At 39.2% G+C, this 12721-nt stretch overlaps 1 protein-coding gene across 2 annotated transcripts in view; it reads left to right on the top strand.

The window, feature by feature from the left end:
• The first annotated feature begins 945 nt into the window (after positions 1–945).
• Positions 946–12721, top strand: part of VTI1B (vesicle transport through interaction with t-SNAREs 1B) — a 16537-nt gene continuing 4761 nt past the window's right edge. Inside the window, exons 1-3 of one of the 2 annotated variants that reach the window (XM_006915142.2) lie at positions 946–1451; positions 9676–9734; positions 11424–11615. In XM_006915142.2, the coding sequence (XP_006915204.1) occupies positions 1337–1451; positions 9676–9734; positions 11424–11615 (366 nt within the window). In that variant the 5' untranslated portion in view covers positions 946–1336. The remainder of the gene's footprint in view (positions 1452–9675; positions 9735–11423; positions 11616–12721) is intronic. The other variant, XM_025049121.1, reaches the window with a different exon arrangement.

Here is a 12721-nt window from a genome sequence, read left to right as displayed (position 1 = left end):
ATCCCAGGGTATTTCTCTCTCTCCTTTTTGTGACTGCTCTTTCTTTAACAAAGCTATGGGACTTCACAGTACATTCTCACACTGTCACAGACATTCTCAGATTTTGCTATCTTTTTATGCTTAATGAATATTAGCTCACCAAAAGTTTGTTTAATCAATGGTCAATGAACTCAATCTAATATAATGAAAAAGGTCCAGGAGATATAAATCATTAAATCGTTTCCTCCTGAGCAGTAATGTATCTCTTAATACGTGTGGGCAATTTTAGTATTGAGCTGACAAGCAAATATTTCAGGACGGGCTCCATAGGCCTAACCATGAAATCTGTGAAAATAGGAATTTCTTCCATTGAACTATGAAAACCCATGGAGTGCAGGAAAAGACTTCATACTTGTTAACACGTTACACTTAGTGAGACTTGAAGCCGAGACCTTGTTGCTCACCACATTATAAATTACCTCAGTAGAGAAAGGCAATCTTTTATTTACCAACATATGCCCAGATCCCCTGCACAGAGACGACGCTTAACATTAAACACCTGCTGAGTGAACGAACGCACTAAGGCCAACCCGGCCGCTAGAGGCTGCGTATTTTAGGGATCACACTGCCCAGAGACCACTTCTGAAAGAATGTGACCCTGGTCACTTGGCCTCCCCAGAAAAAGTGCTTTACCGCTCCAGAGCAAGGAGGAACCTAGCCCGGCTACCTTTCGAGGGTTGAAAGCTAACATTTAGTCAAGACGTGAACTGAGAAACGGTGGCCAAACAGTACGATGACAGTGAGGGTTACGTCCAAACCACTGCGTGTTAGCTTCACCTTAGGCAGCCACGGTGCTGGCTGGGCCACCGCCCCGCTGCGACGCGTGACCTCCGAGTCGGAGCTCTTTCCGCATCAAACTACAGTTCCCGGCACGCACTGCAGCGTACGCCGTACGCCGGAAGGCGGGGCCCTGGAGAGAGGTGGCCGCGCTGCCCGTCCCGCGGGTCCGCGCAGTCCTTTCCGTTTTGGCGTTCTCCCCAACACTGGAGCGGGTATTTCCGGGACTCCGGGGCTGCCGCTTACTCCGGCGCGCCGCCACTCTCATAGGAGTCGCCCGGGCGGCAGAGGCCATCCGACTTTCCATCAGGCTTTCGCGCTCGGCGATCCCTCAGTGACGGAATGAAGGGAGTGGCGTTCTTGCTCGGAAGGACCCCGCCGCGGCCCCGGAAGCGTCTCGTCCAAGGCGGCGGTAGTGGTGGTCGCCGTGATGCCTGCGGGGCTAGGCGGCTGACCGCCGGGCTAGGAGCGGGCCCTCGCACCGAATCTCGGCGGCCAGTACTCGAGCGTGGCCTGCGCCATGGCTACCTCCGCCGCCTCCTCTGAGCATTTCGAGAAACTACATGAGATCTTCCGCGGCCTCCATGAAGACCTACGACGGGTGCCGGAGCGGCTCCTGGGGGCTGCAGGAACAGGTGAGGCGGCGGCGGGTGGAGCCGCGGGGAACTCGGTCGCACGCATTCTGGAAAGAAAAGTCTCCACCCTCCTCCCAGACCCAGGCCCTCTTCTTTCTGCTCCTCATCCTCAAACACGCCCCCTAGAGCCAGCTGGGTCCCGGCGCCTGGAGCTCCCTGCTTCCACCTTGGGTGCTTAGTTAGGGGTGGGTCTTGGGAGTGTCATTCTTGATTTTCCTGTAGCCTTCAAAATTTTCTCATTTACACTTTGGCAGAAAGAGCATAGGAGACTTTAAATCTGCGGTTCTGTATTTCAGTAGAATTGGTTGCTTTTGTAGCTGTCTTTATTTTGTTTTATGCGTTTAAAAAGTTATTCTCAAGAGAGGGCCATAGTTTTCACCAGACTCAGGATCCGTAGCACCAAAAAGGTTAAGAATCCAAAGGAATCGTGACTGTTGGGGTTGGTAAATATCAGTTTGGGGCGATTGGTCATTAAAATCGGGATGGTGTCGTTTAGGTGTGGTCCTCTTAGGGATTTTCTGCTTGGACTATTTCCTGCCTCTTGATTGCAAACTTCAGGTTGCTGCTGGCTTTGAAGGAACTAGAGCTGTCCAATTAAATCTGTAGGAAGCATAGTTTTTTGCCTCAGAATGAACTTGATCCTGATGGTAAGGCGGATAAGACTGTGTTTTATTGTTTTCTCTTAAGGGTCAAAGCTCAAGTTTTAGTTACCCAAGGTCATATGAATTGAATGACTGGAGAGAATGAAATAAATACGTTTGTTTAACATGTATTTAGTGGGAGAGGTTCCTATGTGCCAGTCAGTGCCCTAGATGCTGTTAATATTGCAAATTACGGTAAAAAGATTTACAAATTCCCATTTTAGTGAACTGATGATAATATATAAATATTAAGAGGTAGTGTTAAGGATAACACAGGCATATCTGGTCTTATTGCGCTTTGCTTTATTGTGCTTCACAGATGTTGCGTTTTTTTACAAATTGAAGGCAAGACCCTCCACCTGCAAAAAGATTACAACTCACTTTATTGTGATACTCGCTTTATTGCGGTGGTCTGGAACCCGATCTGCAATATCTCCAAGGTATGCCTGTATAGAGAGATAAAGCAGAGCAAAGGAATTGAGGGGGGTGGCACTCTATTTTCAAATTGGATGGCATGAAAGACTTCTTTGAAGAGATGTCATTTGAACAAAGACTTGAATGGGTAAGGGGGTGAACCATGCAAAAAACTGGGAAAAATGAGTTTCAGGAGGACAGAATAGCACTACAAAGTCCATTAAGCAGAAATGAGCTTGGCATGTTCTAGGAAGAGCAAGAAGGCCAGTGTGTTTGGGGTGGAATGAGCAAAGGAGGTAGTAGTAATAGATGACGCTAGAAAGCGGTAGGCGGATCATGTGTGGCCTTGTAGACCATAGTGAAAGATTTGCATCTTTTTCTGAATGTGAGGGGATGCAGTTAAAGGGTATTGAGCCAGGACAGTGATGGATCTGATTTACATGGTTGAAAAATACTTTTCTTTCAGTCTGATGCTGAATTAAATTTTGCAGTGTCCATTTCTATAAGGCTAAATAATGTATTCTGTATGAAAAATAGAAAACTTAGTTATATTAACCTTTGTCATCTACATAATTTTTTTTTCATTTCTGTGAAGAGGTCAGTCAGAATGGTGTGAATTTCTACCCAAGCACAAATGCAACAGTCCAAAAGTTTGTATGGAACCACAAAAGATATTGATTTGCCAAAGAAATTTTGAGGAAAATGAACAAAACTAGAGAATCACGCTTCCTGACTTCAAACTATATTACAAAACTATTATAATCAAACTAGTATGGTACTAGCATAAAAGCAGACACAGAGATCAATGGAACAGAACAGAGAGCCCAGAAATAAACCCTCACATATATGGTCAATTAATTTATGACGAAAGAACCAAGGATATATAAAGAGGAAATGTACATATAAGGAAAACCCATTTTTTTCCCCTCTTAAGTTTTTCTTTCCTGTATAAGGAGAAACCCAGTCCTTCCTCCTGTGTGTTTCTTTTCTGTGTGTGTCCTTTAGTACTCACACAGAACACTTCACTTCTGGTCACCAAATACCAAATGTGCGATGAGAGTGGGCATCCATATCTTGTTCTGATCTTGCTCCTGAAAACTTTTCACTGTTGAGTTTGATGTTAACTATGGGCTTGTCGTATATGGCCTTTATTATGTTGAGATACATTCCATGTATATCCACTTTATTAAAAGTTTTTATCATAAATGAATGTTGAATTGTCAAATGCTTTGTCGATTGAGATGATCATGTGATTTTTATCCTTCATTTTGTTAATGTGTATCACGTTGATTGATTTGCAGATGTCAAACCATCCTTGCATCCCTGGAATAAATCCCACTTGATCAGGGTGTGTGATTCTTTTAATGTATTGTTGATTTCAGTTGGCTAATATTTCGTTGAGGATTTTCGCATCTGTGTTCATCAGGGATATTGGCCTGTAATTTCCTTCTCTGTGTCCTTGTCTGGTTTTGGTATCTGTATAATGCTGACCTCATAAACGTTTGGAAGTGTTCCCTCTTCTGTCGTTAACTCTATATTTCGTTCCCTCTGTCGTTCCCTCTTCTGTCGTTAACTCTATAAACGTTTGGAAGTGTTCCCTCTTCTGTCATTAACTCTATATTTGGTATCTGTATAATGCTCACCTCATAAACATTTGGAAGTGTTCCCTCTTCTGTCGTTAACTCTATATTTCGTCTGTTTATTATGTATCCTAAGCACCGAGAATGATGCCTATCCTAATACATTCTAGGTGCTTCATAAATATTTGCTGAATGATTGTATAACTACTCTGGATTGTTGGGGAAAGTATATGATTGGGTGTTGAAAGGAGTGTGATTTTATTTCTATTATACACTGTTTTTCATATTTTCATCACTTTTAAAATGAAGCCAGGGAAGCAGATACTTAAAGGTTCAAAAGAGGCTGAACCTTTATCCATCTGAGAGGTATCAGTAGCTGCTTCTTTATATTTTAGTCCCAGAATCGTCAAACCAATGATGTTAGAGCTGAGAGAGTATAGAGAGTATATTTTAATACATCTATTAAAAAAAAGGATAGCTAACAATGTGTTCTATTATAGAAAGTTTGTTTGGCATTCATAATCTGTTAGCATATGTGATAATTATTAATCCATTTAATATGATATGAAGCACTTACAGCCATAATTTCTAGTCTTAGTTTTGTAGCATCTGAAAAGATACCTCTCTAAATACCTCAAATTGTTGTAAATTCTTATCCAAGTAACAGAGTAAGTGCCTATAGATATAATTTTTAGTTTTGGTTTTGTAGCACCTGAAGGCATCTCTCCATATGTCTTAATGAGTGTAAAATTGTCAAAAATTTTCCATTTAATTTACTTAAATTTTGGTATCTATACATGAGAACTTATCTTGGGAACCAGGAAAAAAACACTATGGAGGACTCTTTGCAGAAGATTGGTAAATACCAATTACTCAATGACTGGAATTTAATTTTTCCAACACTATATTCATTGGTGAATTTTATTTTTGCTTTTAGTTTATCCTACCTAAGAATTTGTTTAAAAAATAATAGTAGTTACTATTTATTGAACCCTTGATGTACCTAGCATCTGCCAAGTGCTTCTTATATGTATTATCTCTTTTACCCTTTCAAATGACCCTATGAGGTCAGTTGTTATAGTTCCTATTTACAGATGAGGAAACAGGTTTAGAGGACTCTAATGCTTTTACCTCCTATGTGGTTGGTGTGAAATCAGGTAAAACTATTGTGGTCTACATATAGAGGATGTAGATCCTAGAAATGCCACGGTGGAGTGCCAAAAGCAAACTGGCCACGTATTTTAAAGATCCTAGTGAAACCGAAATTATTTCCACAGCTCTTAGGGGCCAAGGTTAGTCATTCTTGAGTTGGTAATTCAAACCTCCTGTAAGGAAGAGAAACTGACACCTCGTTGATCGTTAATGAAGGTTTCCTCTGGCTCTGTCTTTCAGAGCTGACTTTCTGCTTCTATTTTATTCATGTCCAGGGTGTGGTGCTGCCATCCACTCAGTTTACCAAACAGTCAGTCTCAGAATGAGTCACTTACATGTGACTGGTTTGGGAAGGAGTGTGGGTGGTAGATAGTGTTGTTTGGAGTGGCTCACTCTTGTTTATGATGCCCATTCCACCCAGTATGCAGACCAGCTTTTTTGTAGTTGATTATAGTGTTAATTCTAATTTAAAAATTAAAAGGTCTGAACAGATCTTACCTGTTGCTAAAGGCTCTACCCTGGGAGCACAGAAATGCTCCTTAGAGCTATAATGTACAGAAACGTTGGATTGGGAGTCAAACTTGCATTCTAGAACTAGTGTCGCCTTACCTTTACTCCTCTTATGATCTTGGTGAAGGCAGTTTTTCCAGTCTCTAATTTTATCAACTGTAAAATGAGGTTAGACTGGATGATCTCTGAGGTCTCTCTCAGCTCTAACATCATTGGTTTGACGATTCTGGGACTAAAATATAAAGAAGCAGCTACTGATACCTCTCAGATGGATAAAGGTTCAGCCTCTTTTGAACCTTTAAGTATCTGCTTCCCTGGCTTCATTATTAGAGGGGATGACTAGAGCGGCTTTTTTTTTTAATGTTAAGTTACATAAAGGATCTCTTAATGCGGTGAGGTTCTTCAAATTGTTTTCAAAGGGAGTGTATTTCTTTTTAAAGTATGTAAGCTATAGAACACTCCTAGGAGAATGTATGTCTTATGAATTCATGTAGAATGGAGTATTCCAACTCCAGAACGACTGAGAATAACAGAATCACGCAGAGAAGTTAGTGAAAGGGTCAAGATTCTGTGGGCTACCTCTTTTCTCCCTACTCTTATTTTTATGTGGCCACTTTCTTTGAATCATTCTAGAATTTGCCTCTTAAGAATGCAGATTTTCATATTTTTTAACAAAGGAAGAATATAGGAGGAGATTTTGTGACTACCAGAATTGTAGAAAAATGTGAGCTAGGAAGGGAACATACTTATATATAAACAGACTACTTCATACTGTCTGGCTTGGATTAGGAGTAAGTGTGCTTGAGTTTGGAGATGGACCTGTACAGAAGAGTGATGACACTCAGCACTTTGTGTGACAGCTTGTTGCAGAATAATATGATACCTCTCCATGGAAGTAGCCATTCTTGATTGCAGATATTATTTCACTGCTGGTGGCTGAAAACACAGCCCACTCAGGCATAGTAATAGCTGCTTTGGTGCCTGTTTCAGTTACATCAGGGTGGTCAAGATGCAGACCATTTGCCATGGCTTAACTTTTTCTTTTTTTAAACAACAAACCCTGGGTTTTGTGGGCAGTGTGGAGTGAAAAATAGTTCACCTGGAGTGCTTTGTATATATTAAGGAAATAGCACATAACAATGAATGAGGCATAGTAAAGGTGCATTGTCAGGTTTAAAGTTCTAGAAGCTATGGGACCTATGAAAGAAAAAAGTAAATTTTCTTCTTCTGGAGGAGCTTGATCTCAAGTTGAGAATATAGAATGTACACACCCCAAATGATTTATAATCACTTAAAAACAGCAGACAACTGATATACTAGATACTATTGTGATTGACATAATGTAAGTTCATGTAAAGACACAGTATTGCATCTTATTTGGATGGAATTGGATTCAAAAGTCAAAACTTAAGGTTAAAATCAGGTTAAACAAAATTATCCAAGAAAATTTTGGGACAGCATATTGACTACCCACATGCCATCCCTCCATAAGCCCCACTCAGCTGTTTACTTTGGCATTGGAAAAGATTGCTCTTTCTTCAGCTGATGGAAATGCTGATTTGTATTTAGGAGTCATATTGACTGAAAAAACATAGCTTTAAAAGACTGTGTCCCCAACTGTGCTACAACATAATTGAACCTTGAAGACTATCCTAAGTGAAATAAGCCAGACACGAAAGGACAAAGACTGTATGATTATTCCTCTTGTATGAGGTGTCTGGAGTAGTCAGATTCATAGACACAGAAAGTAGAATGGTAGTTACCAGAGTTGGGAAAAGGCAGATGGGGAGTTAGTGTTAATGAATACAGAGTTTCGGTTTGGGATGATGCAAAGGTTCTGGAGATGGATGGTGGTAATTGTTGTACAACAATGTGAATATACTTGATGCCATTCAACTATACACTTAAAAATGGTAAAAATGGTAAATTTTATGTTACACATATATTTTTTACCACAATTTTAAAAAGGCTGTATCCCTAGATTGTGAAGGTAATTTCAAAAGATGAGTTCAAAAAATATTTTAAGCAATGGTAACTGTGGTAATAGATTATGTGTAGATTTCCAGGGTGAACATTCATTTGAATGTATACATTTTTTAAAATGAAGCTCCTCATAAAAAGGACTCGTTAGATATGAAGGGATTACCTACCTCCTCATTTTATAGCCAAGGAAGGAGGTCAGATCCCAAAAAGCTGAAGAGAATTATTTAGGCTTACACATTGGGTCAAGCCCAAAGCTAGGACGAGAACTTAACTCCCTTTACTCACCAGTAGTTCTACCCTGTTCAGGTGTTTACCAAGTGATGGCATGCCAGTACTCCTTTCATCATTTTTGACATGTCCAAGTACCATGTTTACTATTTCGTTCTTTATATCAATTTAGTTCATGTGAAACATATTTATGTAATACATGAAGTTATTTAAAAGAAATTTTGTAACACTACTTTAAATGGCAAAAATCGGCAGAACCTATCTAAATGATCAGGAAAAATACAAGAAAGACAAAACAATGGTGTTTTAGTTAGATGTTAATTGTTTTGATGCTAAAGCCTCTTCTATTTTTGTTAAAAGGAGAAAGTAGTAATTTTTAGGTATTAAATACTTACTAGCACCAAAATGACATGATGCAAAGGATTGAAAGACAGTTGAAAGGGGAATGATTTTCTTACTGCTTGAGTCAGTGGCGTTTATATTGTTTCCCATACCATTGCCAGTAGGTATGGCCAAAAAACGTGCCATCCCATGCAGCCTCTCCAGCAAACAGAATAGATGAGTTTTGAATTTTTTTTGGCAGAAAAGCAGTAGATACGGGTTAAAAAGAGAAGTGATTCAGAGTGTGGTTGAAAGTGGGGACAGGAATTTCAGAGAACAAATATTGTTAAACATTCTTTTTTATAAAATTTATTTAAATTAGTTTCAAGTATACAGTACATTGGTTAGACATCTATATAGTTCATCAAACGATCCCAATTGCTCCCTCCCTCAGCCCTCCACCTAGCCATCATATTAATGCTAACTGCATTCCCTCTGCCGTGCTCCCCATCCCCATGCCTAACTATCAGCTAGTAATTTGTACTCCTTTAATCCTTCACTCCATTCTCTCAGCCCCGCAACGCCCCTTCCCTTTGTCACCAAATTGTCTACTATGTTTGTGAGTAATCTGTTTTCGATTAGTTTGTTCTTTTTGTTGCTTAGATCCCGCATATAAGTGAAATCATATGGTATTTATCTTTCTCTGACCTATTTAAGTCAGCATAATAACCTCTAGGTCCATCCATGTCGTTGCAAGTGATAGAATTTCATTTTTTTTAATGGCTGAGTAATATTCCATTGTACATGTGAACTATAATTTCTTTATCCAGTTGTCTGTTGATGAACATTTAGGTTGCTTCCATATCTTGGCTATTGTAAATTGTGCTGCCATGAATTTTGAAGTACATAGATCTTTACGAATTATTTTAGTTTTCTTTGGATAAATACCTAGAAGTGCAATTGCTGAGTCAAAAGGTGTATTATCCATTTTTGATTTTTCAAGAAACCTCCATACTGTTTTCTAGTTAAACATTCGTATGGATGAAAGTGTGCCTAGTTAGGATTGGGGGAAAAAAGATTGACAGTGATTAATTTAGACCTGTAGTGTTTCTTAGCAGGGACACTATTGGCCTTTGGGGCCAGGTAATTGTTGTGCAGGACTGTCCCAAGCATGCATATTCTTGTTCCCTGGACACTAAATGCCAATAGTAATACCCTCCCTCTCCCCTTTCCCCAGTCATTGTGGTAACAAGCTCCCATACATGTCTCAATGCCTTTTAAGAGTGATTAAGTACTACTGTCCCCAACAGGGGAGGAATGGGGTTTTATTCTAAGCAGAGGGATGGCCTCTACAGAAGCAAGACTGAGCGTTTGAAACTTGTCTTATTTTTCCAGAAGAGAAGAAGAAGTTGATCAGAGATTTTGATGAAAAGCAACAGGAAGCAAATGAAACGGTGAGAACAGGGAGCAAGTCCTTACTTCTTCTACCTAGTGTTCATCTTTTCCAGTGCTAATGACCTGATCACAGATTAACTCTTCCCACCTATTGATTCTGATTTTGATTATTTCTTACTAAATGAGGCCAGTTAATGGGAATGAGTTAACAAAAACAAATGGGTAAAGTTCGAAGACTCTCCTGAAATGAAGCTTTGATAATACTAATACATTCCTGATGTGATTCATAAGGGCATTCTCATACATTTACCTGGCTGGTCTTTTAAAATCTCATTTTAAAAGCTGGCCATTAAGATCAGTTCTTTGTTAAACTGTCACAGAAAATGTAGCTCGGAGGTGGTTCCAGCTACATTCTCTTCTGTTTTAAAAGACAGCATAGTGCCTGGATTCGGTACCTTGGACGAGATGTGCATGGATGGGATGAGTTCCTAATCAGGACCTAATGATGTCAGAAGTTGGTCCAGGTTGCTAAGCAGTCTTAACAACTGCTTCTCTCTTAATCTTGCCTTTAAGAAAAGAAACCTTGCTCTCACCTATTAGGAGAGTCTTCCTGTCTCCACTATGCTCTAGCTTCAGCAAACTCTTTCGGGAGCGTGGGGCTAAAATCCAGGTCCCTAGTAGAATTCTGTAGAAATAGTTGCCCCTAGTCTTTGCTACCCCAGAGTAGACTGAGGAGGAGAAAAATTCTTTTTAAACTAGAGAATGTCCTTCTTGTTGAAGAACAACTTCCCTATCCTAATGAAGTTTGAGAAGTTAAGCTTATCTGCTTCCTTTTCTCAGTTGTACATCTATTTTAAGAAGGATTGGGCCACCAGACTGTAGAAACTTTCTCCTTCATGATGAGAGTACTGTTATTTTCTTAATACTTGTGTACAGCTGGACAGATCTATGATACTTGTTACAGAGCCAGTCTTTTTTGGTTAACATTTTAATAGCATTTAAAAAATCTTTTAGCTAATACCAATTTAATTTTTGGTGCTTACTGTCTTTCTCTGAACTTAGCAAAATGAACCAATCCTACTCTGGCCATCTCAGGCAGATGAAAATTATTTATGGCCTCTTGTGAACATGTCTAGGTGTTATATTTCACTTATCCCAGAAAAATGGAAATCCGACGTGGGCCTGCGGTAATCTCCCACATGGAGATAGTTAGTTTTCAGAAAGAGGAGGAGGAAGGGAAGAACCTTGATGCCAGACCCCCTATCATTTTTGATACAAAATGCCTCAAAGTGCTTCATGACAGCACTTGAAACATAACGGGGTAAGAACTTGGTATACTGAAAAGAATTTGAGGATTCCAAATCCTGACTTTTTTCGTTGTGTAAATTTGAACAGGTTTCTTCAAGTCTTATATGTGAAGTAAAATAGTATTTTCTACTTTATTGATTTGTTGTGAAAATTAAATGAGAATGTATATAAAAATGTATAATAAGCTGTAAGGTGCTTATTTCTTTTTTACTAATTCAACATATACTTTTCAAATGCCTGTTCTATGCTTGATAGGTGCTGTGCAGACACTCAGAATAATGAAGTGAACCTGTTAAATGTGGCCCCTTGTCCTTGTGGAGCATATGGTCTCATGAGAACTGATTTGGGATATCTGTGGTTTGATGAGTCCAAACTAGGCATATACCCAGATGAGACAGAAAAGAATCAGTCTGTCCACTCACTATTTTTTGTCTTCCTAGCTGTCAGAGATGGAAGAGGAACTACGCTATGCACCCCTATCTTTCCGTAACCCTATGACGTCTAAGATTCGAACCTATCGGAGGGACCTTGCCAAACTCCACCGGGAAGTGAGAAGCACACCTTTGACAGCCACACCTGGGGGTCGAGGAGACATGAAGTATGGCACATATGCTGTAGAGAATGAGCATGTGGTAAGCTGATTTTTTTCCCCTTAAGGGCCTGTGGTATAAGAATTAACCATATTGTTGAGTACAATTCATGTTACAGTATACACTAGACTCTTGTTTTGCCCACCTTACCCTCTTTCCTGAATCTAGTTCCTTTTCTCCCCTTACCTCTACTTATTTAAAGCAGATCTTTTCAAAACCCATATGCTTATTTACATTTCTTTGTATCCTTTATCTATAAAACAGTGTTTGGTATATGGTGGTAATATATAAATGTTACCTATTTTTGTTATCTCTGGACTCTATATTCTGACTCATTTATCCAGTTTCTTTCTTACATGTACTCCCAAAATAGTTAGATTTGTAATTTATCAGAGTATTGTTACAGAATTAACCCAAGCTTTCCTTTACATTTATATCAAGATGGCCCAAAAGCCAAGATACAGTAGAGAAGGCAGAATGCTCTGTTGTAAAGTGACTCAGACTGCTTCTCTAGTCTCCAGTATTCTGATTTATAAAGTTAGACTGGCTAGATCGAAAATCTATATTCTGAAACTATCTAGAGAAGCTAGTTAAAGGAATAAAACTTCATAAAGATTAAATTTAATGTGTTGCATTTGGGGGGTTATATTCCATAGTACGAAATAGAAATGGCCTAGCAAGTAGTGTGGGAGAGAAATGGAAGTACAGATGATGTATGTAGAAAGGCTGATGATACAGTTTCATGATGCATCATATAGTTTGAAAGACATTCAGATGATACTGGCCTGACATTGGTGAAGTCAAAAGTAGAGTATTTGAGAATCATGTAAAATTTTCAGAATTCACTTGTGAAGGAAGACTGGGAAAAGGGAGGCAGATGGAGCTTGTTAAAGTGAAATGAGAAGTGTAAAATGACTTTGGTCATTTATTACCAAAAAAATCCAAAAACAAAGAAGGGGAGATAAATCCGAAGAATAATTTTGCTTTACAATTATTAGTTTTAGAACTAATAATTTAATACACATAACCACCTTTAGTAAAATTGTCTCTAATCAGGTGTTGATTTATGTGATCTTTCTTTTTCTGTTCTTTCTTAACCTAATTAGGTGACAATCCCCATCTTTTTAAAAAAAAAGCCTCATTCCTGC

Source organism: Pteropus alecto, unplaced genomic scaffold, assembly GCF_000325575.1.
Source record: "Pteropus alecto unplaced genomic scaffold, ASM32557v1 scaffold276, whole genome shotgun sequence".
Lineage (NCBI taxonomy): Eukaryota > Metazoa > Chordata > Mammalia > Chiroptera > Pteropodidae > Pteropus > Pteropus alecto.
Note: the sequence above shows the minus strand (reverse complement) of the source record. Positions and strands in the feature narration are given on the sequence as shown.